The sequence below is a fragment of the Protomyctophum parallelum genome (genome assembly GCF_964188405.1).
Source record: "Protomyctophum parallelum genome assembly, chromosome: 7".
NCBI lineage: Eukaryota > Metazoa > Chordata > Actinopteri > Myctophiformes > Myctophidae > Protomyctophum > Protomyctophum parallelum.
Genome location: NC_139705.1, coordinates 9,363,345 through 9,391,302, shown reverse-complemented (window position 1 = coordinate 9,391,302; position 27,958 = coordinate 9,363,345). Strand labels below are relative to the sequence as shown.

The 27,958-nt window shown below is 42.3% G+C and overlaps 4 protein-coding genes across 5 annotated transcripts in view; 3 read left to right on the top strand and 1 right to left on the bottom strand.

Moving 5' to 3' along the window:
* The first annotated feature begins 7,434 nt into the window (after positions 1 to 7,434).
* pink1 (PTEN induced kinase 1) overlaps positions 7,435 to 27,958 on the top strand; it is a 194,675-nt gene continuing 174,151 nt past the window's right edge. Inside the window, exons 1-8 of one of the 2 annotated variants that reach the window (XR_014569491.1) lie at positions 7,435 to 7,927; positions 8,479 to 8,754; positions 9,147 to 9,250; positions 9,369 to 9,551; positions 9,725 to 9,888; positions 10,189 to 10,316; positions 10,732 to 10,962; positions 11,177 to 11,615. Coding sequence is in view for 1 of the 2 variants with exons in the window: in XM_083768992.1 (XP_083625118.1) it covers positions 7,574 to 7,927; positions 8,479 to 8,754; positions 9,147 to 9,250; positions 9,369 to 9,551; positions 9,725 to 9,888; positions 10,189 to 10,316; positions 10,732 to 10,962; positions 11,177 to 11,461 (1,725 nt within the window). In the remaining variant the exon portion in view is untranslated. Of the gene's footprint in view, positions 7,928 to 8,478; positions 8,755 to 9,146; positions 9,251 to 9,368; positions 9,552 to 9,724; positions 9,889 to 10,188; positions 10,317 to 10,731; positions 10,963 to 11,176; positions 11,889 to 27,958 lie in introns of those variants that run through there. The other variant, XM_083768992.1, reaches the window with a different exon arrangement.
* agmat (agmatinase (putative)) lies at positions 12,359 to 16,084 on the top strand. The gene is made up of 7 exons (XM_083770301.1): positions 12,359 to 12,823; positions 13,275 to 13,477; positions 14,804 to 14,852; positions 14,966 to 15,161; positions 15,379 to 15,558; positions 15,674 to 15,758; positions 15,861 to 16,084. The coding sequence occupies exons 1-7, from the start codon at positions 12,507 to 12,509 to the stop codon at positions 15,932 to 15,934; spliced, it is 1,104 nt and encodes a 367-aa protein (XP_083626427.1). The 5' UTR covers positions 12,359 to 12,506; the 3' UTR covers positions 15,935 to 16,084.
* On the bottom strand, positions 20,103 to 23,144 carry pfdn4 (prefoldin subunit 4). Its single transcript, XM_083768267.1, has 4 exons — positions 23,065 to 23,144; positions 22,409 to 22,513; positions 21,936 to 22,076; positions 20,103 to 20,570 (listed from the first exon to the last, which is right to left on the bottom strand). The coding sequence occupies exons 1-4, from the start codon at positions 23,092 to 23,094 to the stop codon at positions 20,439 to 20,441; spliced, it is 408 nt and encodes a 135-aa protein (XP_083624393.1). The 5' UTR covers positions 23,095 to 23,144; the 3' UTR covers positions 20,103 to 20,438.
* The window catches only part of bcas1 (brain enriched myelin associated protein 1), a 15,225-nt gene continuing 13,140 nt past the window's right edge, over positions 25,874 to 27,958 (top strand). The window contains exons 1-4 of the mRNA XM_083769646.1: positions 25,874 to 25,892; positions 26,001 to 26,096; positions 26,550 to 26,628; positions 27,925 to 27,958. The exon at positions 27,925 to 27,958 is cut by the window's right edge and continues 352 nt beyond it. Coding sequence (XP_083625772.1) covers positions 26,064 to 26,096; positions 26,550 to 26,628; positions 27,925 to 27,958 — 146 coding nt within the window. The 5' untranslated portion in view covers positions 25,874 to 25,892; positions 26,001 to 26,063. The remainder of the gene's footprint in view (positions 25,893 to 26,000; positions 26,097 to 26,549; positions 26,629 to 27,924) is intronic.

Sequence of the window (27,958 nt, the reverse complement as noted above, 5' to 3'; positions counted from 1 at the left end):
CAGCTAGCAGTGTTCATGAGCAGCCTATAAAGCCAGTTGTTGTGCACGATGGAGATGAGGAAGACAGCGTAGATGAATCACAAATTGAGAGGTAGATACATTAGAAGCACAGAGCGTGCAAACTTGGGTAGATCAATGATGAACCGATTTGCACATAATGCCTACATTGAGGCAGTGAACATTGCAGACCCAAGGTCTTTAATAGCTGGAAATCGTAGCGGAGTTGGCAAAGACACTTCTTTGTACAGGCAGGTCAAATATGAACAGCGGAAAAAAGGATGGAAGGATAACAGTGAGATCAAAGCTTTGATGGACCTTAAAAAAGAATGGGAGGATAAAGACACAGACAGTGTTGTTGTAAAAGGATTCATTCAAGTTATTAAAGTTAGTCCCCTTAAGGTTATATGTTTTAGTGAAGCAGGAGTGAAACTGTGGCACAATGCGACAGCACAATGTGCGGCATCATGGGATGCCACAGGGGGGATCATTAAGACTAAACTAACAGAGAAAAGGATTTTGTATTATGAAATTATAGTAAGTTCATTTAATTCATCAACTCCTGTTGCATTCATGATCTCTGAAGAACATACTCAATCAGCTATAGAGGAACTACTCACACAATTGAGATGCAAAGAGAAGGAGATATTTGGTACAAACACAACACCGATTCAGATTAATAGTGACAGGTCCATAGTGCTTTTAAAAGCCAGTATGCATATCTTCAATCAAGATAGCATGAGTATGTACTTGTTACGCTGCTGGAGAATAGTGGTAGGAAAGGCAGATAACAAAGATTTAGATTTCTGTACCATAAGGGCATGTAAGAGTCATTTGATGAACAGGCAAGTCACATTTGCAAACAACAGTACATACACAGAGATAAGAGGTATACTTTGGCTATGTACATCTTCAGCACTTTAGTTAATGCCAAAACACTACAACAAACAAGTACAATAGTACAAGCTGCTTGTATTGTACTTGGTAGTAAAAGGAACTCCAGCGTGGTGCAAGCCAGTCTTGACACCATCATGTCTGAGACACAGAATCTAGCGCCACAGAAAGAAAATGTTGATAAAAAGCATGATCAACAAGACACTGTGATTGATCATGACTTCTTTGGTGATTTTGAGGATGTCAGTGAAAGTACATCTCCTTTCAAAGAACATTTTGACACAGTAAGGACTGAAGCCAATAAAGCAATGAAAACCACCAATGACACAGGTGAAAATACCTACCATGGGGAACTGATTTTAAACAAGCTGTTCAAGATGCTCCCAACTATTCCAATATGGTCAGATCTCCTCTCAGGTGATTTGCAGAGATTCTCTGGAGCCTATGCTACACAAATAAACCTGTGTAAGAAAAGCACAGCTATTTCTGAGGCCACATTCAAAAACACAAAAGTGTTGCTTTTACGAAATGAGAAACACAGACTTGACGAATGTGTACAGCACATGCGCTTATTTTACAACCAGTCAGCCATAGATTTCTGTGACAAAGCAGCATACAGAACAACACAGGTAGAGTGCGTAAACCCAGCACCTGTAGAAAATTGGAACAAAAAACGAAAATTGCCAAAACATCTTAGCGGCTCTTATCAACACCGGCCATCCCCACATTCAAAGATGTTCTTACAAAATCAAAGCTCAGCAAGTGTGCCAGACAAAACAAAGCCACAAATCAGATGCACAGAGACAGGATTTTGCAATAGCATATGCAGGTTTGCGAATAATGAAAATAATTGTTGGCTAAATGCAACTCTACAATCTATACTGCATCTACAAGTAGTACAAGATAAATTGAAACCATTGACACCTACTTTGATGGTTCAGTATATGCCGGGGAATTTAGCAGCTCTCATTCAAGCGTTTTTTCAAAATCCAGGTCACACATTTGATTGCAAAACAATCCGTGGTGTCACTCAAGAACTAGTGAATAGCATCCCAGACTTGGCCTTAGGAATGCACAATGACCCATTAGATTTTATACACAAACTAGTAGTTTGGTTGAGTATGTGTGGTGTCCACACAGTTGTTCAAGCAAAACATACAGACATCTGTACATTCTGTGCCTGGACAGTTGAAAGCAATTCTTCTATTACTAATATTTTTGCATTACCGCTGCCACAGAAAAGAAAGTCCCTCAATTCTCTTTTCGAACACTCAATCATGGAAGGTGTAAGTCCAGACAAGTGTACAGCATGTGGTTGTGATATGAAGCGACAAATATGTTGGAATGACTCTCCTGATTTCATTACTCTTTGTCCAGTGTCCATTCTGGGTCCGGAAACGGTACTTTTTGTCAGCCCTGACCACAGTAAAAGGTCTGCTGCTGTGAATTTTACACCTCTCCCGCTTAGCGGAGAGTGGAGTGTGGTAGAGGACATCTCCCCGAACGTGCGGGTATGTCCAGATAGTTGCCTCGCGGAGGCCTCTTTGTCCAGTGTCCATTCTGGGTCCGGAAACGGTACTTTTTGTCAGCCTTGACCACAGTAGAAGGGCTGCTGCTGTGAATTTTACACCTCTCCCGCTTAGCGGAGAGTGGGGTGTGGTAGAGGACATCTCCCCGAACGTGTGGGTATGTCCAGATAGTTGCCTCGCGGAGGCCTCTTTGTCCAGTGTCCATTCTGGGTCCGGAAACGGTACTTTTTTCAGCATTGACCACAGTAGACGGTCTGCTGCTGTGAATTTTACACCTCTCCCGCTTAGCGGAGAGTGTGGTGTGGTAGAGGACATCTCCCCGAACGTGTGGGTATGTCCAGATAGTTGCCTCGCGGAGGCCTCTTTGTCCAGTGTCCATTCTGGGTCCGGAAACGGTACTTTTTGTCAGCCTTGACCACAGTAAAAGGTCTGCTGCTGTGAATTTTACACCTCTCCCGCTTAGCGGAGAGTGGAGTGTGGTAGAGGACATCTCCCCGAACGTGCGGGTATGTCCAGATAGTTGCCTCGCGGAGCCGTCTTTTGTCCAGTGTCCATTCTGGGTCCGGAAACGGTACTTTTTGTCAGCCTTGACCACAGTAAAAGGTCTGCTGCTGTGAATTTTACACCTCTCCCGCTTAGCGGAGAGTGTGGTGTGGTAGAGGACATCTCCCCGAACGCGTGGGTATGTCCAGATAGTTGCCTCGCGGAGCCGTCTTTTGTCCAGTGTCCATTCTGGGTCCGGAAACGGTACTTTTTGTCAGCCTTGACCACAGTAAAAGGTCTGCTGCTGTGAATTTTACACCTCTCCCGCTTAGCGGAGAGTGTGGTGTGGTAGAGGACATCTCCCCGAACGTGTGGGTATGTCCAGATAGTTGCCTCGCGGAGGCCTCTTTGTCCAGTGTCCATTCTGGGTCCGGAAACGGTACTTTTTGTCAGCCTTGACCACAGTAAAAGGTCTGCTGCTGTGAATTTTACACCTCTCCCGCTTAGCGGAGAGTGGAGTGTGGTAGAGGACATCTCCCCGAACGTGCGGGTATGTCCAGATAGTTGCCTCGCGGAGCCGTCTTTTGTCCAGTGTCCATTCTGGGTCCGGAAACGGTACTTTTTGTCAGCCTTGACCACAGTAAAAGGTCTGCTGCTGTGAATTTTACACCTCTCCCGCTTAGCGGAGAGTGTGGTGTGGTAGAGGACATCTCCCCGAACGTGTGGGTATGTCCAGATAGTTGCCTCGCGGAGGCCTCTTTGTCCAGTGTCCATTCTGGGTCCGGAAACGGTACTTTTTTCAGCATTGACCACAGTAGACGGTCTGCTGCTGTGAATTTTACACCTCTCCCGCTTAGCGGAGAGTGTGGTGTGGTAGAGGACATCTCCCCGAACGTGTGGGTATGTCCAGATAGTTGCCTCGCGGAGGCCTCTTTGTCCAGTGTCCATTCTGGGTCCGGAAACGGTACTTTTTGTCAGCCTTGACCACAGTAGAAGGGCTGCTGCTGTGAATTTTACACCTCTCCCGCTTAGCGGAGAGTGTGGTGTGGTAGAGGACATCTCCCCGAACGCGTGGGTATGTCCAGATAGTTGCCTCGCGGAGGCCTCTTTGTCCAGTGTCCATTCTGGGTCCGGAAACGGTACTTTTTGTCAGCCTTGACCACAGTAAAAGGTCTGCTGCTGTGAATTTTACACCTCTCCCGCTTAGCGGAGAGTGGAGTGTGGTAGAGGACATCTCCCCGAACGTGCGGGTATGTCCAGATAGTTGCCTCGCGGAGCCGTCTTTTGTCCAGTGTCCATTCTGGGTCCGGAAACGGTACTTTTTGTCAGCCTTGACCACAGTAAAAGGTCTGCTGCTGTGAATTTTACACCTCTCCCGCTTAGCGGAGAGTGTGGTGTGGTAGAGGACATCTCCCCGAACGTGTGGGTATGTCCAGATAGTTGCCTCGCGGAGGCCTCTTTGTCCAGTGTCCATTCTGGGTCCGGAAACGGTACTTTTTTCAGCATTGACCACAGTAGACGGTCTGCTGCTGTGAATTTTACACCTCTCCCGCTTAGCGGAGAGTGTGGTGTGGTAGAGGACATCTCCCCGAACGTGTGGGTATGTCCAGATAGTTGCCTCGCGGAGGCCTCTTTGTCCAGTGTCCATTCTGGGTCCGGAAACGGTACTTTTTGTCAGCCTTGACCACAGTAGAAGGGCTGCTGCTGTGAATTTTACACCTCTCCCGCTTAGCGGAGAGTGTGGTGTGGTAGAGGACATCTCCCCGAACGCGTGGGTATGTCCAGATAGTTGCCTCGCGGAGCCGTCTTTTGTCCAGTGTCCATTCTGGGTCCGGAAACGGTACTTTTTGTCAGCCTTGACCACAGTAAAAGGTCTGCTGCTGTGAATTTTACACCTCTCCCGCTTAGCGGAGAGTGTGGTGTGGTAGAGGACATCTCCCCGAACGCGTGGGTATGTCCAGATAGTTGCCTCGCGGAGCCGTCTTTTGTCCAGTGTCCATTCTGGGTCCGGAAACGGTACTTTTTGTCAGCCTTGACCACAGTAAAAGGTCTGCTGCTGTGAATTTTACACCTCTCCCGCTTAGCGGAGAGTGTGGTGTGGTAGAGGACATCTCCCCGAACGTGTGGGTATGTCCAGATAGTTGCCTCGCGGAGGCCTCTTTGTCCAGTGTCCATTCTGGGTCCGGAAACGGTACTTTTTGTCAGCCTTGACCACAGTAAAAGGTCTGCTGCTGTGAATTTTACACCTCTCCCGCTTAGCGGAGAGTGGAGTGTGGTAGAGGACATCTCCCCGAACGTGCGGGTATGTCCAGATAGTTGCCTCGCGGAGCCGTCTTTTGTCCAGTGTCCATTCTGGGTCCGGAAACGGTACTTTTTGTCAGCCTTGACCACAGTAAAAGGTCTGCTGCTGTGAATTTTACACCTCTCCCGCTTAGCGGAGAGTGTGGTGTGGTAGAGGACATCTCCCCGAACGTGTGGGTATGTCCAGATAGTTGCCTCGCGGAGGCCTCTTTGTCCAGTGTCCATTCTGGGTCCGGAAACGGTACTTTTTTCAGCATTGACCACAGTAGACGGTCTGCTGCTGTGAATTTTACACCTCTCCCGCTTAGCGGAGAGTGTGGTGTGGTAGAGGACATCTCCCCGAACGTGTGGGTATGTCCAGATAGTTGCCTCGCGGAGGCCTCTTTGTCCAGTGTCCATTCTGGGTCCGGAAACGGTACTTTTTGTCAGCCTTGACCACAGTAGAAGGGCTGCTGCTGTGAATTTTACACCTCTCCCGCTTAGCGGAGAGTGTGGTGTGGTAGAGGACATCTCCCCGAACGCGTGGGTATGTCCAGATAGTTGCCTCGCGGAGGCCTCTTTGTCCAGTGTCCATTCTGGGTCCGGAAACGGTACTTTTTGTCAGCCTTGACCACAGTAAAAGGTCTGCTGCTGTGAATTTTACACCTCTCCCGCTTAGCGGAGAGTGGAGTGTGGTAGAGGACATCTCCCCGAACGTGCGGGTATGTCCAGATAGTTGCCTCGCGGAGCCGTCTTTTGTCCAGTGTCCATTCTGGGTCCGGAAACGGTACTTTTTGTCAGCCTTGACCACAGTAAAAGGTCTGCTGCTGTGAATTTTACACCTCTCCCGCTTAGCGGAGAGTGTGGTGTGGTAGAGGACATCTCCCCGAACGTGTGGGTATGTCCAGATAGTTGCCTCGCGGAGGCCTCTTTGTCCAGTGTCCATTCTGGGTCCGGAAACGGTACTTTTTTCAGCATTGACCACAGTAGACGGTCTGCTGCTGTGAATTTTACACCTCTCCCGCTTAGCGGAGAGTGTGGTGTGGTAGAGGACATCTCCCCGAACGTGTGGGTATGTCCAGATAGTTGCCTCGCGGAGGCCTCTTTGTCCAGTGTCCATTCTGGGTCCGGAAACGGTACTTTTTGTCAGCCTTGACCACAGTAGAAGGGCTGCTGCTGTGAATTTTACACCTCTCCCGCTTAGCGGAGAGTGTGGTGTGGTAGAGGACATCTCCCCGAACGCGTGGGTATGTCCAGATAGTTGCCTCGCGGAGCCGTCTTTTGTCCAGTGTCCATTCTGGGTCCGGAAACGGTACTTTTTGTCAGCCTTGACCACAGTAAAAGGTCTGCTGCTGTGAATTTTACACCTCTCCCGCTTAGCGGAGAGTGTGGTGTGGTAGAGAACATCTCCCCGAACGTGCGGGTATGTCCAGATAGTTGCCTCGCGGAGGCCTCTTTGTCCAGTGTCCATTCTGGGTCCGGAAACGGTACTTTTTGTCAGCCTTGACCACAGTAAAAGGTCTGCTGCTGTGAATTTTACACCTCTCCCGCTTAGCGGAGAGTGTGGTGTGGTAGAGGACATCTCCCCGAACGTGTGGGTATGTCCAGATAGTTGCCTCGCGGAGGCCTCTTTGTCCAGTGTCCATTCTGGGTCCGGAAACGGTACTTTTTTCAGCATTGACCACAGTAGAAGGGCTGCTGCTGTGAATTTTACACCTCTCCCGCTTAGCGGAGAGTGGGGTGTGGTAGAGGACATCTCCCCGAACGCGTGGGTATGTCCAGATAGTTGCCTCGCGGAGCCGTCTTTTGTCCAGTGTCCATTCTGGGTCCGGAAACGGTACTTTTTGTCAGCCTTGACCCCAGTAGAAGGTCTGCTGCTGTGAATTTTACACCTCTCCCGCTTAGCGGAGAGTGGGGTGTGGTACAGGACATCTCCCCGAACGCGTGGGTATGTCCAGATAGTTGCCTCGCGGAGCCGTCTTTTGTCCAGTGTCCACTTTATAAAGTCCATGCACTCCAGTGAATAGCATTTATCCATTTAGATAACTTTATTATTATTATTATAATGATTTAATTACTTATTTTTACACAGAAACATAATGTGTGTCTTATAGCATCATATAGCATCATTTAAATGCTTAATTTGTAGTTTTAATGTGCAAATTAAACTTTTTTTCAATACTCTAGAGGGTACTCTTATTTTGAAGAGATCGTCCACCGGAAGCCTTAAATCTGTTCATTAGATCTGTTCACTAGACGCTGCCAGTAGAGGCTGAGTGATCCGTTTTGTTTACTTACTAGGTTGTCCTTGCGGGTGTTGTGTTGTAACTTGTAGAATTGGGGGAAATTAAACTACAGGTATATAATTAACCACCGACTGCTGGTAAAGGATGTCTGTAAAACATGCCATAAGTCGGGGGGTAGAACTTGGCCGTTCGGTCTTCCAGCTGGGCCTGCTGAAACCTGTCAGCCGAATTGCAGCAAAGCTCCGGGGTGAACGCCTTCGTGTAGGCCAGCCTGCCCGCACCGTTCAGCCTCAGGCTTTCCTGCCATCTCGGTATCGGTATTACCGCACGTCACTGAGGGGCCTCGCTGCTCAGTTACAGTCCGGCGGTTTCAGGAGATTTGCGGTCGGCTCTCCACGAAACAGGGCTGTGTTTTTGGCTTTCGGTCTCGGTGTAGGTCTGGTCGAACAGCAGCTTGAGGACGACAGGAGAAGTGCAACAACATGCCAAGAAATTCAGGTGTGTGTAATCACGAATGCTTGTGTGCAATCAATGTGTGCTGATTGATATAATTTTATCAAGACTCCATCAAATCCATTATACAATATACATCTATCAATTCAAACTTTATTTATTCAAATCAAATCTATGATAGTCTACTCTTGATCCAAGGCTAGCTAGCTATAGCACATAAACACATCCTTCTGGCTTCTTGACTTGAAAACACTAATCAACGAGGCAGGCAGGCACACAGGACAGGTGCGTTGCGATTGGCACCTGTGTGTGCCCCATTATCCATATGTGAGAAAGAAGCCATACTATACCATTAATGCATTAATAATTATAATGCATGTTATTTATACTGTGTGTCACATTTGAAACAAATCTCAAAGTCTACAGTACAGAATAAAAACATTTGCAGAAACACATCTAAAAATTGTCTTAAAACACACTCACACACATGGAGGCACCATGCAGAAAAGCTAACTGAATACTCTGTTAAAAAGGGAAATCTTAGTCCTCTCTTGAAAACACCAACAGACTGTTTGTATTATACTTTTCACCCACAGACCCTATTTAGGAAGAAGAAGTTCCAGACACCCATCAAGCCATTTACATCAGGATACAAGCTGGAAGACTACATTATTGGGAAACAGGTTGGGAAAGGTTCCAATGCAGCTGTGTATGAGGCATCTACTCCGTTTGCCCTACACAAGAAGGATGATACCAAGTCTTCCCTGTTGGAGCTGATTGATGCTAAAAATGAAAAAGAGACGTCTCATCACCTGACATGCTGCTCACTAGGACTTTTCCCTCTGGCTGTCAAGATGATGTGGAACTTTGGGGTGGGCATCCCACACTATTCCACATATCTGCACATGCAATGATATCCAAGATATTTTAACCCATTAAGACCTGAGGCCAATTCTACAAATGCCTTCTAAATCAGTACAGAAATTGCAAATGTACAAGCTGTGAGCTTGTGTATCTATTTTTGAATAGCCAACAGTATTATTATTTTTTTCTATTGTGACAATTCATTTTAAATAAGGTGGGCATAATAAGCTTCTGTATGTTCAACTGTCTTGTTAAAACATGATAAAATTAACTAACTAATCTAAAATGGCACAGATTATTTCCCGGTTTTAACAGGTTAAACAATAAATGGTTGTTAACTTGTTGTTACATGGTCGATATGCATCATTAATGAGTTATTGTTGTCCTTATTATATTATAGGCAGGATCATCAAGTGAGGCTATACTGACATCCATGTCACAGGAGCTGGTGCCAGCAAGCCTGCTTGCCTTGAAAAAGGAAAATGAGCAAATTACTCTGGATGGGTAAGCTTTTACTTAACTACTACTTAACTAAGGTAGCAGAATGTTATGTTTAAGTGCACAGAGTCAATACTGAAACTAGTCTCTTCAAGATGAACAGCTGCAGTCTCCTTTTACACAGATATTTCAGAGAGCAGCCCAAGAGAGTGTCTGCGCACCCCAATGTGATCAGAGTGTACCGTGCATTTACAGCTGATGTCCCACTACTACCAGGTGCCCGGGAGGAATACCCAGATGTATTGCCAGCCAGACTTAACCCTGCTGGTCTCGGCAACAACCGTACCCTGTTCCTGGTAATGAAGAAGTAAGAAGGACTGCCATTATTCCCTTTCACTCTGATATCATATCCCTTTTCCCTTTCTATAATGTTGCTAAGACGATGATAATGTTGTGGAACATGTTAGAAACCACTTGCAGTGTATTTCTCAATCACTGATCTTTCCTAGTCCATGCATTAAATTGGCCACTATCTTGTAGTTATCGCCGCAACCTGCGCCAGTACCTGGAGGTGACCACACCAGACACAAGGCAGGGCACTTTGATGGTGCTGCAGCTACTGGAGGGAGTGGACCATCTGTGCAGACAGGGTGTCGCTCACAGGGACCTCAAGTCAGACAACATTTTGCTAGAGTTGGACTCAGGTCAGAGAACCCACTGAGGCAGATCATCTTTATCAGCAAACAAAAAGCTAATCTTGAATTTTTTGATACATTGATTGTCTGTTAATGAATTCTAATATCTGGGATTTATATAGCGCTCTTCATGAGTACTCAAAGACGCTTTACATGTGTGGGGGCCAGGGGAGAAAACATAGGAAAAGGACAACTTTATTAGGAAAAACAAATGAAAGAATGAATAAAAGCAATAAAACGGTACATGTAATCAAGTCAGCTTGGAAAGGCTAGTCATTCTATCAACTTCTTATTTGGTACAATCCGCAGCGGGCTGCCCACGGTTGGTGATCACTGATTTTGGCTGCTGCCTTGCCCAGAGTGACAGTAGCCTACAGCTGCCCTACAACAGCCGGTGGGTCAACAGAGGAGGAAATGCTTGCTTAATGGCACCAGAGGTAGGTAAATTGATTCTTCAAATGGGTAACTATGTACTCGCTGTAGTGTAACTGCAGTAGGTAGGTCTACAGTGTAGAGAGGGGTACAGGATTTAGTTCCGACATACTATTGGGCCGACTGTCATTAGACCAAAACCCTAACCGCAAACACGGCGCAACGCATGTCGGACCAACGCGTTGTCGGGAGCGACGGGTGATATCCGCATGCCGGGCCACATTTGGCCCGCGGGCTGCCAGTTGAATAGCCCTGCCCTAAAGCATGCCTAGTTACTGGCGGTATATAGTTACATTATATAGTAAAACATTATTAAACATTTTTTTGTACTTATGTTGTCTTTCATTGCAACTTGTACCTTTCCAGGCACTGATAATAAATCCATTTCTTTCCCATTTTTATATCATTTGATACCCAAAGGTGGCTACTGCAGTTCCAGGTACTGGGGTTGTCATCAACTACAGTAAAGCAGATGCTTGGGTTGTGGGTGCCATCACATATGAGATATTTGGCCAGCATAACCCATTCTATGGAGCAGGTGGGCTGGACAGCAGGACCTTCCTGGAAAAGCAACTTCCTCCCTTTTCTTCTAGTGTTCCAGCTGATGTTCAATTGGTGGCCCAGTTACTCCTCAGAAGGAACCCAAACCAGGTATATAGTACAGCTAGTAGCGAGGAATAGGTTTGACTGAATGGCCCCATTTTGCTTTCCAAAAGTATAGTATGGGTTGGCTAAAAGAGAAGTGAATACTTGACTGATGGACGGTGCTATTATAATTTTTTTCTGTGTTCAAGGCAAAGTGTAAGCCAGCGAAGTGTAATGAAATCTTATACTGCAATCATCATGAACATTACTATCCCCGCAGCGTCCCAGTGCACGTGTGGCTGCTGACATGCTGCATCTCAGCCTCTGGGGAAGGAGGGCATTGGCCAGTCAGGACAGTGCCAGCATGAAGAAAGTAGCCGATTGGTTACTGTGTCAGTCTGCTGTAGTCCTCCTGAGGGGCTGCGGCGGGCCCACTGGGAACACCGTGGAGGCAGAGCTGCAGAGATGCTTCCTGTCCAACGTGGAACTGGAGGACCTGCGCACTGCCGTGAGGTTCCTCCTGTTTGGACGGAACCAGCATCAAGCTCGCATCATGTCGGCTTAGAACCACCTGCACTGACACAACTTGGAATAATTCAGGAATGCTGTAGTTGATGTGTGTAGTGGGGTGTCATAGGCTTATAGACTTCTGTGTGTGTGTGTGTGTGTGTGTGTGTGTGTGTGTGTGTGTGTGTGTGTGTGTGTGTGTGTGTGTGTGTGTGTGTGTGTGTGTGTAATTTTTACACTTTATCTTTAGGAGTAGTTCACCGCCCAAAAATTACTTATTTTCTATCAATTACACACACCTTTTTTGAGGGGTGCTAGCCCCTCCTATGCCCAGCTTTGAGTGTTTCACAAACATTGAAGACAAAAGTGTGTAAACACAAACATTGAAGACAAAAGTAAATTGTGATTGGCCGGATTGAGATATGACGTATGATAAGAGTGCCCCTCACTTCACACGGGTGTGATTTTTTAAATTTTTGTAAAAACAATAAAAACAAATTAATTCAAGGCTTCATATTGAATAACATTTTTAACAGACAAATGACATATGATGGAGAATGTGTAGCCATGGGTGTGAGCAATGATGTGTAAAATATGTATGAAAATGTATTTGGGTTTTAAATAATCTATATTTGCCTACTCTGCGGTTTTAATAAAGTTATAACCTGTGCCTGACAGGTTATAGGAAAATGGGTTGTGCTTTCATTTGCATACGTTAATAAATGCTTCAATCAATCAATGTAAGGTGAAAGGTCATAATAGCCTTTGGCCTAGTTCCAAATGAAACGCCCCCTACATTCACCAGAGCGAGAGTGATGCCACTGACCAGTGACCAATGAATGAGCTAATGTTCTTTAACCTCGCCCACCATGCTTTCCACCACCGTGACCTCGGAGGAAAAAAAGTTCTTATTTAGGAACAGGGTCAGGAACTGTTACTGTCGGAACACATTGGAATGGACATTGGACTCCCCTTTAGCTTCTTTGAGATTGTGGTCACGCCACTGAGCCACTTAAGAGACCATCCCCGCTTCAAAATCAGAGTACCATCTGGCTGCAGCTTGTTTTAGTTTGTAGTGGCGAAAGTGCATTTTGCACAAAGTTATGTTGTCTAAAAACCTGATCAGTGGTCGCAGTATTATTTCAAGAGCTCTGCGGCCATGTTTTGCAGAGAGCCGCCCAATAACTAAAATACTGAAACAATGCGACTTTGACGGACCAAGTCCACGACCACGAGTAACCCACAGCAGAATGTGCTCAGGAAAGCCATACAATGTGCCTCCTAGCGCTGAATTTGTCGCCAGAGTCTCAGGAATTGCTACAATGGGTAAGCTTCCCTACCAGGAGACAGCCGAAGGACTTGACGCTGCATTCGTTGGTGTTCCAATTGACACTGGAACTTCTAACCGACCTGGAACAAGGTGGTGTAAACAGTCTCCAAAAGTTGCTATTCGGTCAATCGTATTCGTACCGTAATCAATACTACTGAAATCAATATAATGCCCATGTCACCTAGCAGATAGAAGCTTCATGTTCATGTGATGCCTTGCATTGTGAGCTTGTAGATCGGCTATTTTTGGTGAAAAGAATGAGTGTACATGGAAAAAAGCGGTCCAATTACTTACAGAGGGAGCCTAAGGTCAAGTTTACTAAGTCTAGAATCTAGATAAGAGCGTTATAATTGGTTAAATCCACTGGGGTTCCATTAATCATTGTTTCTGATTTTGGGCCATTCATTGCATTTTCATCAGTCATGTATTGCATATAAATGAAGTAGGAAATTAAAATAGAATAGGACAAAGACTATTCACGCTGTAAATTCCCATGGGTGCAGCTGTTCCAGAAGGATAATATCCACTCAATCCACAACAGGTTTGGCCCACGCCAGATCAGAGCAGAGTCTGCCCTGCTGAGGGCTTACAACAGTGGCACCAGAGCAGCACCCTACGAGTCACTAATGGTTGCTGATATCGGAGACGTCAACGTCAATGTGTATGACCTGAAGGACACCTGCAAACGGATCAGGGAGGCCTACCAGAAGATCCTGGCCACTGGCTGTATCCCTCTGACTATGGGTGAGAGTCAGACCGTGAGAATGTCTGGTAAAGAGCAGCTCTCAATGTTGATGTTGAAGAGTGTAATTCACATCCTCCAACTTCGGTGCTGAACCAGACTACAAGGGCAGCAAAATCATAGACGGAAGAAGGGCTCACAACTCACAAGTCACAACTCACTTTTACATGCACCAAATCTTATTCCCAACAGCAGCAGACAAGCAAACAACGTTTACGTCTTTTTCAAGTACATTATTATTTTTCCAACTGGAAATAGACCACTTAAATGTGCGTTATGAGCCATTCATTCATAGTAGTACTAACTTATTCACTCATTATTAACCACATAAACCCTATCGTCTCTATTCTAAGGCAAACATAAAAATAGCAGATCCAACTTTTTTGAGGGAGCCTGTTGATTTGTTAAATTGTTATTTGTGACGAGATTTGTTGTACATGTATGGGCCCATGTGTGGGAGTATAGACCCCTGGTGGGGTTTAAGTGGTTAAATAAATGCACATGGTAGTGTTTGATTTCCAAACAATATGCAGACTGCTGACAATAGTGCAAAGTGCAAAGGTTGCTCACTATTTGGCAAGGGCCTCTCATTCCCTACAAATATCATAACATCACTGCCATTTCACTTGAAGATTTATTCTGGTTAAAAATTGTCAGATGTCATATAACAAGACTATAAACAAGGGTTTAAAAGCCCTAGAAGACCATGGGGTCCGGGACCCCTAGGGGGCCTCAGTTAATATACTATATCTTTGTGTGACCCTTTTTTTTTGTTTTTACACTATTAAACCACTTGAACACTAGCGTCTCTATTCTGGGACTCCCTGCTTCATCTCTGTCTCAGTTAAGGGGTCCTGGTATGAAAAACCCCTGCCCTAGAGTCTTGCTCCATACACCCAACTGACAATGTGGTGGTGGAAGAAAAGCCATGGAGTCACCAAAATCAATAGGGTTCATCCTGGAATCTGCCTATTAGGTTATAATTATATCTTGTATGAAAAGTTTATATTCTGACTGAGCTGTTTCATAAATTCCCTATTTTATACTTTGTTGTGCGACTGTCATGCAAAAGCTCACAACGTCATGATGCAGCACGTTGTGAGCTTGTAGATCGGCTATATTAGTTATATTTATGAAACATTTTTTAAAGGTTCCATCTATAAATGACAGGCTCAAAATAGAGACACCTGAAATGTATTATAAAGTAATGAGCTTGTAACGAAATAATACACTACATTTATAATAACTACATTGGAGTTATTATATTCATGTCCTGGAAAATAACCATTTTGGTCACAAAATAAAACTGACTTGACTTGTATCCACAGGTGGTGATCACACAATTGCATACCCAATCCTTCAAGCTGTTGCTGAGAGGTAAGTAAAAGCGAAATAAAGTTAAAAAATAAAGTCAGGGAATTAATATAGTCTGGTTGCCTTCATGGAAACCAGACTAATTATATTCCGATTATTCTGCATTGATTTGTCAGACATGGTCCAGTAGGTCTGATACATGTGGATGCCCATGCTGACACAAGTGATGTGGTCCTTGGGGAGAAGATTGGTCATGGGACGCCTTTCAGACGCTGTGTAGAGGAAGGGCTCCTGGACTGCAAGAGGGTTATCCAGATTGGCCTGCGTGGTACAGGCTACTCTCCCGATGCCTACGAGTGGAGTCGGGCCCAGGTACAGTGGTACATTACGTAGTATATGGAGACCCCTATCTGACTGACTCGATGATGGGCAGCGCACTCCCATGGGTCGGCCACGCGCTCGCAGAGTTCGAAATCGGTCAGTCTGACAGTTCTCGAGATACGTGAACTACAGGCAGATTTATGGACAGACGTACAGAGATTTTGTGCATTTATCGTAAGATAGGCTACTGCATTTGTGTGTTGTACAGGGATTTCGAGTGGTCCAAGCAGAGGAGTGTTGGTTCAAATCCCTCACACCCCTCATGGCTGAAGTCAGGGCTCAAATGGGCAGTGGTCCAGTCTACCTCAGCTTTGACATTGACGCTTTAGACCCAGCCTTTGCCCCTGGGACAGGCACACCCGAGATAGCGGGGCTTACATCAATACAGGTAAGCTTGGTGTTACTGCTAGAACTACTGCTAGATGGTTGGCTGGTCAAGATTTGGAGATAAGAATTTTGGGCAATATGGGTATTGGGTAATCAAACATTTTGATTCTATGTAGGGAGTCGAGATTGTACGGGGCTGCCGTGGCCTAAATCTTGTTGGATGTGATCTAGTTGAGGTGTCCCCACCTTATGACACTACAGGTAATGCGGCTGCGCACATATCTGTAATTGTTATCCAACATTTAGATTTTCTTTTCTTGTGCAACAACTGATTGCAATTTCTTTCTTTCTTGTTTACAACAGGAAACACAGCACTCACTGCCGCCAACCTGCTTTTTGAAATGATGTGTGTTCTGCCAAAAACAAAATACTACTAATTGGTAACATCAAACATTAACTCAATCAATTATATGACATTTTATCATATTACATAATTCAATTATGTTGTACATTTATTTGCCAAAATCTCCTGTGTGCTAATTATCAGTCTACCAGATGTGTCTGTTGAGTAAGAGGACAAATATGGTTCAAACAACTACATTATATTGATATATAATTAATATAAACACAATAATTTTATTACAACCATCTCCATGAAGCTTGTCAACATACTGAAGCACAATGTACTCTAAAAAGATGGCTGTTGATCCACTGATAGAAAACTTAACAATGGTTTCAACACAGCCATCTTTTTAGAGTACATTGTGCTTCAGTATGTTGACAAGCTTCATGGAGATGCTAATTTTCCTTTCCAGCTCGATTTGGCACCTGCCCACAGAGCCAAAACTACTAGTAACTGGTGTACTGACCATGGTATTACTGTGCTTAAAGGAGAATTCCATACTAAAAGGCTTTCTTACCTTTCTTTGTAGTTGTTACGTCCCCACCAAAGAGGTCCAGGTGTTATTTTGTGCAAAAGCTCCTTATTGGCTATTTCCCCTACCATAAGCCCTCAATGAATTGCATTGAATTGAATGGGGTGTATGGGGTGTTGTGCTAATTCGCTTATTTCCATCGAAATAAGTAGTAAAGTGTGCCGCTTGGGTTATTATTTACATTATGAAGAGAGGATATATACAAAAAATATATTATTTTGAGCGATGGAAATAAGCGAATTAGCACAACACCCCATACATCCCATTCAATTCAATGCAATTAATTTAGAGCTTATGGTAGGGGAAATAGCCAATAAGGAGCTTTTGCACAAAATAACATCTGGACCTCTTTGGTGGGGACGTAACAACTACAAAGAAAGGTAAGAAAGCCTTTTAGTATGGAATTCTCCTTTAACCTACCAGCCAACTGGCCTGACCTGAACCCCACAGAGAATCTAGGTTGTATTGTCAAGAGGAAGGTGTGAGACATAAGACTGTACACCAATGTACACGTACAACAATACAATTTACTGCTGTTATCAAAGCAAACCTGGGCTTCCATAACACCTCAACAGTGCCACTGGCTGATCACCTCCATGCCACGCCCATTGATGACATGATTTGTTCAAAAGTAGCCCAGACCAACTGCAAACATTAATATACTATTTTTTTTGTGGTCTCGTAAGATATTCTAATTCATTGAGATTGATTTATGAACAAAAAAAGGTTTTAAATACTTCACTTTATGCACAATGAAAGTTTCACTTTTTGAATTATATTACGGAAGAAAATTAACTTTTACAAAATATTCTAATTGATTGAGATTTGTGTGTGTGTGTGTGTGTGTGTATATATACACACACGCACACACACACACACACACACACACACACACACACATAATTTTGTACTGTTAAAAACAAAAGTATAACAAGTCTTAATAGACCAAATAACTTACTACAGCATTACAACAATCTTACATAATTTCTTTCATTAACGTCTCACCCACCCATCCCTTCATCTTTCACTCATCTGGTGCAATTGGTTTATTTAATTGGTGCAATTGAGTGTCACTCACCATTTTTTACCTTGTAAAGTTGACACACACATATGGTATGAGATGGTGAGTAATCTATACTAATCCAATCTAATCCATATCACTCTGAGACAGTTCAAAGTAATGTCAAAGGTTAGTGTAGTCTTTGATATTCAGAAGCAGCCTGTTTACTGTATATAGACTTACAGATATGCCGTAACATTTCAAGCATTCATTTTCAATAATTCAGGTGTTCCACAAAATTAACATTTGGAACAACACTGCTGACGGGGAGTGTTAGCAGCAGCAGCACCAAGTGGTGAAACATGAGAACTGCAACAGGAAAGACTGCTTCTCAGGAGGAGGCACACTCTTACAGGGCCCAAGGACAAGTCTTGACCCTGGTAATTAGGGGCCAGATTTATGACTTGCAATGAATTGGTCCACTGTGGGTCCCTATGTGCTTGGGGCCCCTGACATGCTGTTGGACCCTCTTGTAATGCTTAATTGGGTCGTCCACTCACAGTTAACAGTCTTTGTATTGAGTTTGTGCTTGAAATGTACTGTAATTCTGCAAACTGTTAATAAATATTTCAATCAATCAATCAATGAAGGCTCTGGATACAGACCGGCTTGGGTTTCCCTCCTGTAATTTCAGATGTTTGCTGATGTAATTGTACATAGAAAATAAATGCTTTGTTTTGTTTTGAATGAACGAACAACTCAAAGATGCATCCTTTATTTTTTGTGATACCATGATGCTCTACAATGCATGGAACATCCCTCTTAAGTGAGACGAATACCAAACAAGCCCTTTACTAACTTGCCCTCGCAAAAAGTGTTAATTTAGTTAACAGTTAATTTAGTATTTCCCTCCCTCTCCCTGCTGAAATCTGAAATGATCTTGTATACAGATTTATTTGATTGTATACTAGTAGTCGATCTCTGTATAAGAGTTCAAGAAACTCTAATGAGAAAGAAAGCATAACATGACAGAGACGATGACTGCTTTCTTTCAGTGCTGTGTAAACAATCCACTTAGTTTTAAACACATTTCTTCCATGTAGCCCATGTTTTGTAATTGCATGCTATTATACAGAGAGAACGCAACAATTATAAATTAATATAATACCTTTTATATAATCACCAACATGAATTATCTTTGTTATTTACAACTAGGTAGAGTAGTGGGGCAAGATGGAAAAGGGGCGACCGTACCTGTTACCATTGAGACTAGCAGTTATGCATTGACGTGTTAATGAGGCTGAGAACCTAGTGTATATGTCCACAATTCCATATAGGAGTAAACATGTGTGTTGATATGTAAATGAAAGACACTATTGCCATAGCCTTGCCCTTGTGTGGCCAGAATAATACCCAGATAGACAAACCCATTTTAGAAAGATGACTAGCCTCCTACAGAGGCAAAAACAAAGATTATTTTTCCCCTTTTAAGCTAATGTGCCCAGATTTAACATTTGCCAACATCTTGAAGACCTGTATATATATTTCAATTTAAACAGCACTATGACATAATTGCATCATTGCACATCAAAGAAACAATTAAATTAAAATATTTTTTGTCAAGCAGTGAAGTGCAGAGTAGGACATGAACTTTTTGAGGCATAACCCAAACCCTTTACCACTTGCACAAATGTCACTTATTTTCTTTAACCTAAGTCAGTCAGTCAGAGGCTTATTGTCGGTATCAGCCATGGTGCAGGAGTCTATCCCCGTTTCAATGCGCTAGACCTCTGGGAGATGGAATGCAACACCTACCATCAGCTCCCAGTACTTACCGTACGACATGCCGTGCTCCTCATACGCCAAGTTGGGGGTTCCCGGGTTCGAACCCATTACCTAGTGGTCGAAAGGTGAGTGCAGTACTGACTGAGCTACCCGGACACAAACTTTTTTTAACCTAATAACTTGCAATTCTTGCATGTTCTGTTTATTTGATTTGACACATTTTATGAGGCAACAGGCATAATTTGGTGACCAATATGCCCTTTACCTCCCAAATGTGTGAAACAGAATGACTTAATTATACATTTGATACCCTGAAGAAGGCAGTTGCATCTGCCGAAACATTGGTTCCTACTCTGCGTCCTAATAAATAATCTGCACTTTGGCTATCAGTGTGCAGCCACTGTCTTTTTAAGACTTATCTTTTTAGATGTTTCTGCCGTGAGCTGGCACCACTATTAAGACTGGTGTGCATTTAGCATCCTCCTGCACAGTGGTTAATTATATAGTTTGTCATCATTCTGGTTATTAGCCAGTACATGTTAAAACAAATTAGTATAATAGGGTTACATCCTTTTGATATACAAATCATAATTAACTTTTCTGATAAAGTTCTTGCAGAATGGTATACAGTATTATGGCTGGGTCAGATGGGAATTCATTCATTTTCAATGAGGTGGGCGATTTGGGACGCGTGGAGAAGTTCAGGGGGGAGAGGCAAGCGGGTGTGGTTCCGTGAAATTCTCACCCGCGTACTTGTTTAATGCCCGCGGGCAGCAATAGCTCGGTTTTTTCCACTCTACGTGCCTGCGAGAAAGGCAGCGTCACTTGCTCCCCGTCTGAAACAGACTGTTGTTTGCACTTCCAAGTGAATAAAACATACAAAGCTGTTTCTTCTGTTCTTTTATTTTACAATTGTTAGGCATATAACAAACACATACTAAATGACCAACTAAGAGGATGTCATTTTGCATTTCTTCAATCTCAAGATCTTTACCGTAGTTGTCATTTTAGGCCGAAATTAAGGTGAAAACATACACATTGTGTGTATACAAATATACATCAATAAGAACATACAGTGGATGCTGCTGAAGCAAACCTCAGCCATTCATGCAGTCAAACTTGAGTTTTTGATTTGCCGTGGTGCCTACTGAGGGATGTGATGTGAGACCTGCAGGAATAAAGTCCATGGTGAGACAGCCATCTTCGTCCGTTTTCAACCACTCAGCTCTCATCTGCCTCTAGGTTGATGTTGTTGCCAAACTTCGCATAGAGCTGCACCTTCAGGTCATTTAAAACAAACTGTATTGCAGCTACTTGTGCTTCAAAGGTCTTGACTTCCTTCTCCAGTGCTTCCTATAGATAAAAGAATTCCGTAAATGATGGGGAGGTGGGGCAGAGCCTAGCGATCGCCATTTGCTCCAATAGAATAAACCAACAATGGAAGACTTAACAGCTACCCCGTCATCAACACTGAAGTCCAAAATATCTTTGCTGTCAGAATATCCTGTGCATTTTGTGGGTACAGGCATTAGTTTCGACATACTATTGGTCCGTCTGTCATTAGACCGACAACCTACCTCAAACCCTAACCTAACCATAACTGCAAGCAAGGGAGCAGCGCATGTCCTACCGTTGTTTCCGCACGTCGGACCTTTGGTGTCGGATCTGTGTGTGCACCGCATCCCCATTTTGTTCAATAAAAGGATAATACTGAATATTTCTTCTGTGTTTGCTCATTCTTTAACTTGAAAACATACTTACATACATACGATGTCTAAGTAGGCTAATGTTAACCAGTCTTTCTACATACTGTACTGTAAGTCAACATGATGCCTTGTCAGAATACTATATGACGGCATGCTGTAAATGAGGAATAGAGATAACATGAATTAATTGAACGATGTGAATGTTGAAATAATAGTCTGCTAGTTCAATCCTTGAATGCAACGTGACGTTAATGGAAGTCCATAAAAAACATTTGAATTAATAAGCGTGGGGGGAAAGGTTTAGAAATGATCAATTTGTTGCACGATACTATGCGGCGGTAGTATACACAACAAATGATATCAAGCCCTTATCGGTTATTATTGACCTGAAATATGCTAGTGATCCAGAGCTCAGGATCTATTCTTACCTCACGGTTACCATAATTCTGTTCTTACTTCATCCAACCTTCCATATTAAACTCATTTTCTATGACTGATTTCTATACCGATTGTATGAGCGTGAGTGAGCAGTGCACACACATGCATTATATATTTCTTAATAATGATGACTGAACCGGGCTGGGTGCACTTCCCCTTCTTGCGATTCAAACTTCCTTTTTCTGAAGAATTTCTTCACCTCCAAGTAAATTAGAACATTGAGGACTCATCATAGGTCACCAGGTCATTTAGTTTCTCAGGAAAAAGAATATATGTAAAAATAAAAGACAGTCTTCACTTTCCTACAGTATGTTTCTAAATGCATAAGGGGACCACATGCAACCATGGACCACCATTTGAAAACCCCTGCTCTAATATATAACTTTAATTAAACTGAGCTTGAACTTTATCTAACACAACCATTCGCTTCGGGTGGATCTATTGATGATCATGAACACTATCGGGACCCAGAGTAAAAAGGTGGGTGTATGTGGTATGTGTTTTCTGAATGTTTCCTCAATCAGACTCTGAAAAACTGCAGATGCTGAGATGTATGCATGCAACACAGACGCACCTTCGCAGCTTCTAGCATCTCTTGTGTTTCTTCCTGGGTGTGACTAATGAAGACATCGCCGATTTGATAAGGGATTAACAAAGAGTCATCATCAAACATCATGAGGTCATCACTTGCATCCTGTAAATTCTGCAGAGATTTCTGAAAAGAGAGATTATTCATATTATATCTACATTCATATCTTTATCACAAAGGTAAAGGTTGTAAAAATCACCAACAAGGATAATAAAATTATCTTGACACGTTACATATTATATTGATGCTATTCTCATTGGATTTCACATGAAATTACTCCACAATACCACTGTTACAACTGTGGTCATTACATAAAATGTCCAATTACGAAACTTTGACATGAAAATGAAAAACATCTAAATCAAATTCATCATATTAAAAAATTACAATTTCCCATACATTTCAGACCAGTTTACTTATTCCAGCTTAATCCTCTCAACACAAATCTCCTTACTTACTTTCTTGGCTTCTATTTCATCGTTCAGTTCTGTCATTCGACTTGTGTTCCTTGCGAATTTGTTGATCTTCTGTTGGTCTGCATACGTCACATTGACATCTTCAACCTGTCAGTAAGATTTACTTTTAAGCCATTGCAATTCTGGACAATAGACTTAACTATATACCTCGTAGTACGACAAATTTAACATAGGGACGCCAGGGGGTTAATGTGTTTAAGGCATTCCTGTTTATTCATTTTATGTGGCGGGTAGCATAACATATCTGCTGGAATATACAAAAGTTCACCCCCACCCTAGCTTTGGATCAAGACTATTATAGATCTGTACGTATTTCATTTAATCGAGTCCGACTTTTACTTTCGTATCTGTGATATGCAAATGGAAAATTGATAAAATACATGAGGCTCCAGTCCCTATAGTCTCTAACAAAAAATACTCTGACCACAGTGACCACCAGGCTGTTAGCCTGAGCTAACACTGGAGTGGCATGCACGAAGGTGTGGCCACGTTTAAAATTGTCAGTCGCAAAACTGGCAACCGGTGGTCTCAAAAAATACAAATGCACATTTTGCCTTTTGAACAATGTGAACTAGAAGAGCAATGAAATCATCCGCAAAATAGTAAAAAGTAATATCGTGTTCAAATAATTTACTTACTATAGTTGTCTTCATCATGGTGGCTGCCATCTTGGCTTCTTCCTCACAGTTCCTCGGCTGCAGGAAAGTACAGAACTGAACAGTTTAGTTTCTACTGCCACCTAGCGGATGAGATTAATGCATATTGTTAGTACTGCAGATAAAAGCATATATTTTTTGTTCTTTTGTGGGGGGGAAAGTCGCGAAACGCCTTTGTTGTGTTGCTGCTTAATTGTGCAGCATATCCATCCTATTTAAAGATGAAACAATAAAGTGCTTATTCCGTGAGTGCTGGTATTCTCCTGATTCATAATCCATTCATAATTGAAAGGCAATTTGAATCAAATTGGAGTTATTGGACCGTTATGAGACCCTTACACTGTCACTGACCCACATGGCCCTTTGGGTCAGGGTCAGTGTTGGTCAAGGAATATTTGGTCAATTTACTCAAGGGCAGACTATTAAGGATGTCATTAAGCATCCAATAACTCAAACATGTGATATAATCAACCGGAACTTCAGCTATGCAAATATTTCTACAGCAAACAGGACTACACCCAAGTTCAAATATTTACTGAATGTATCGACAAAGCTAGGGAGAAGAAGAAGATGCACAGCAATACAATATACACTACTAGAGTGACAACAGAATCTGTGTTTTCAGACAATCTTCTATACCCTAATCCAAACTAGAACTATAATTGAGTGTAAAGTAAGCCTGGTGACACGAGGTTAAGTGGAAAGAGGTTGTTTGAGGTCTCCCAGCTGTGTCAAGCACCACCACCATGTCTTGCACAAAATTCAAAAGTTCATAGATAGTACAACTAGGGGAATCCAACTCCCACCTCAACATGCAGGCTATAGGATACAATGGGGCATTGTGTTCATGGATTCCAAGCTCCATAATAAAAATAAAAATCAACACTGCTCATTCTTTATTTTATTTTTTTCTTCTTCTTGTGAGTTCTATTATTTCAAATCACCGGACAAGGTCATTCAAGTATCAAAGACTAAAAACCATCATGCCTTCCTTTTGGATTTAGTTAAATTGGAGCTCTCTGTTGGAACTGAATCACGCCTTAGCCCATGACCCAATTCCGGATAAACGGTTGAAGATGGATGGATGGAATTGATTATGCAGATACGTTGGTATGCAGATCAGAGTAGAATGTCCCTGAATACTGCTGATTGGGCCTAAAAGTAACACTAATATGAATTCAACATCTAAATATAATATTTATGTATTGTTAATAAACAACATGGAACCGAAATAGGGAAACGGAATCGATAGGCAGAACCGGAACCGGTATCGGTATCAGACTTACAAATACCCTAACAATACCCATCCCTTCCCTAATTGTTATTGTCTGTGTATTAATTAAACAGCTTTTATTGGTATTTAACATGACTTTGACTTTGTTCACTGAACGTCTTTCAGATATGATAGGTAGGCCTATATGTATTTGAAAGTAATTGAGAGACAACTATCTTTGCCTTGATGTATTGTAATAGTAAATGCCCAAACTAATGTTTCATCAAATACATAAAAGACTTAAAATGGAATGGAAACAGAATAAGATGAGATCATCTAGTCTAGACCGACATCATCATCATACCTGGAGGTTAAGCGGGAATGCCTACTGAGTGGCAAAAATGACTTTCTGGCCTTGACAGCCCGTACATACAAACAGAAAAGTCCTATCTGATTGCATTAAACAAAGTTAAACGATGTTAAACTCACATTGCCACTCGATTTACCACTCACTTTATGCATGCGCATCCCCTCTATTGATCCCCATGGGATACATTCTGGTAATGTAGTATTATTGTAATGTAGTAATCATGAAACACAGGATAGGTACACGTAAGAGTAGAGAGATAGAGTAAGATAAAAAAAAAGTTAAAAAAAAGAATACGTTTAAATATAGCCTGACCCTAGACATCTGCACTTACTCTGACTGATTAACAGTCAATGGCTCAGTAGGTAGAGCAGCTGCTTGGGCTTCAGAAGGTGTCCTTGAGCAAGACATTGAAACCCTGACTGCTCCTGATGAGCAGGTTGGTGCCTTATATATGTGAGTGAATGTGAAACATTTTGGATAAAGGAAGGCTATACAAATGCATCAAACATATGTATCATCTATTAATAAGTAGTGTATCACCAGTTAATGTAGTATGCATGAATATATACATATTATGAACCTATTACCATTGGAGATGAGATTGTGTATGTGTATGACCTTCATCATTGGGTATACAGTCTATTCAACAGTGAGTACAATGACTATACAGTATTTCAGTCTAGTCTACTTTATATACAAACCAAATACAAATCTGATCAATAATGTCCAATAATAAACAGTCACAAACCAATGAATCATATTATCATGCTTAGACTTTATTCATAAGACTTTATCCAGAAATGGCCTATCATTTCCATATATACAAAAACAATTGCAATGCATTCATTCACCAGTTGCTAGGAAATGTGCCAGGTCAAACAACAAATGACTCACCTGAGCTTTTGATATCCTTTATTCACATCCTGTTTCTTCTTGGCAAAACTGTGCTGTAGCTACTGTCACATGGGGTTATTATTATTATACTTTTTTTTAGAGTTACTTGAGAGTATAGTGAATAAATCACTGGCATGTAGGCCTACTGTACTTTGATAAAGTGTTTTAATTTGGTAGGCGTAATAGGGTAATAATATTACTGAAGGCCCCACCCACTTTTGAAAACATTCTGCTCTACTCATATACAGGTGAGCATGAGATCACAAGAGATCTGAATATGATAGTCTCTTGTCACCTTTTCTTCATGAGTTGTTTCAACAGAGGGCACACAAGGTAAGACATTGGTTATAGTATGAATCCTAATGTAGCTTACCCAATGGATACATATCAATGGGCATATCTGTACAACAATTACTTATTTTTGTTTTCTATTTATTGAAGGGAATACATCAGTAACGAAGGGAACCAGTTCTGCTCATTTTTGTAGTCTCAGCTGGAACAAATATGGGTAACGAGCAGTCCAGCGATGAATATCCGGTAAAATTACTCAAATAACATATTCATATTTTGTTTGAAATCTTGAAATGGCTGTATGGTATTCACCATATGTATTAATTACATGCAAAGGCACGTTCAAATTCCACCGCAGTGGAAAAAGCGGCACTCCAAAATAAAGGATGCAGATACTCATTTTTTATTGCGAACGCTTGACACGTTTTTGACAGCCTTCCTCAAAGCAGACTTTATTTTGGAGTGCTGCTTTATCCACTTCAATGGTATTTTAACCTAGTTGTATTTATAGCTGAGCACCCTCTGCCTAAACAAAAAGGCATCCGGAGGAAGCGCACCTGCTCTGGATGCTGATTTGGGTATTTTATTTGCTCATGTAGTATGCACCTTAACCACTTGGCTATCAGGATCCCCCATGGCGATTTAACTGTACTGTAAATTAACTGTAGAGCATTGAGTAACATTTCTCTTTAATCGCAGGAAGAGAAAAGTCTTGGGAAACATGCAAATGGCGGGGTGAATGGTCTTATTATAAACATCTCATCCAATGGCTTTGATGGTAAGCATCTAGATCTCTACTACCATATAAAAATGGCACACTAAAACATGACAGCAATATCAAGACATACAGTAAATACTCTCAACAGAATTCAATATAGAATGTGAGAATGCAGGTCTTTGTCTTAGCAGGGTAAAAAAGTATTTCTCCTTTGCCAGCAATTGTGCAGGTCTTTGTCTTAGCAGGGTAAAAAAGTATTTCTCCTTTGCCAGCAATTGTTAACAACTTTCAACCAGGTATCCCTCTTTTGGGCATGTCACTATTGTCAGAAATGGTAAATCTTCCATTTTTGCTGCACAACACAATTGTTCAATGAATTATGGAATATGCCTTGAGGTTTTAAGAAGCCAACATTGCCTGGCTGTGGTCATTATGATAGAAAATAAGTATCGTTGGCCTATGAATCAAGGCTGGTGGTATCACTCATGTTAAACTTTGTTAGACTTTATTAACGTTGTCATTTTCCTTGCAGCATAAGTAGACTGAACAAACCTTTGCGACCAAAGAATCAGCCAGACAGGATCACAATGAAACTTTTTTTGTGATATGACCATATACAGTATAAACTATAAAGTGAGCATTTTAAGGCAGAGAGAAAGGTGAAATTTGTACATGTGTTAATTATCAGCTAAATCGACCAAACCAAACCACACAAACACAAACACAAACAAACACACACACACACACACACACACACACACACACACACACACACACACACACACACACACACACACACACACACACACACACACACACACACACACACACACACACACACACACACAGTTGTCTCAATGAACTAACATTTCCAAATTAGTGTATGTTGAATTGGACTTTGATAATGCTCTGACAAACAGCTGACTCCCATTGGCATTGGCTATTGCATCTTAAAATGTAAGGCGTTGTCTCGTACATGTCTAAGGTGTTTGGTCTGTCATGTGTACAGTAGTTTGTTGCCTTTGATTAACAATTTCACTGCTGGGCTCACAGTGGTTCTTAGGGTTTATCTAAGACATAATATTGATCTCAGACTTTTGCAACTTGCGTCACTCTTTACAGAACAGGCTAGGCCATGTTTGTTGCTTGCAATGAGGTTAACAACTGTAAAAAATGATTTGTCAGTGTCGCTGTTATACAAATACTGTAGGGAACTCCTTTAGCAAATTAGAGTGCTTTTTTGTTTATTTTTTCTCTTTTAGGTTTTAACCAACAGCATATTTCAGGAATTACATTATACAAATTAAAATGTTTTAGTTTGTAAGCTATAAGCATGATCAATTTCTCATTTCGCAGTCACGAGCAACACAATTGGTACACAACAAAATTG

Coding starts and splice junctions, on each gene's coding strand:
- agmat (XM_083770301.1), top strand. CDS start 12,507: ATGTTGTCTAAAAACCTGATCAGTGGTCGCAGTATTATTTCAAGAGCT. Junction 12,824..13,274: donor TCTAACCGACCTGGAACAAG/GTGGTGTAAACA, acceptor AATCCACAACAG/GTTTGGCCCACGCCAGATCA. Junction 13,478..14,803: donor CTGTATCCCTCTGACTATGG/GTGAGAGTCAGA, acceptor TTGTATCCACAG/GTGGTGATCACACAATTGCA.
- pfdn4 (XM_083768267.1), bottom strand. CDS start 23,094: ATGGCAGCCACCATGATGAAGACAACTATA. Junction 22,077..22,408: donor ATGAAATAGAAGCCAAGAAA/GTAAGTAAGGAG, acceptor CTCTCTTTTCAG/AAATCTCTGCAGAATTTACA. Junction 20,571..21,935: donor AGATGCTAGAAGCTGCGAAG/GTGCGTCTGTGT, acceptor TTTTATCTATAG/GAAGCACTGGAGAAGGAAGT.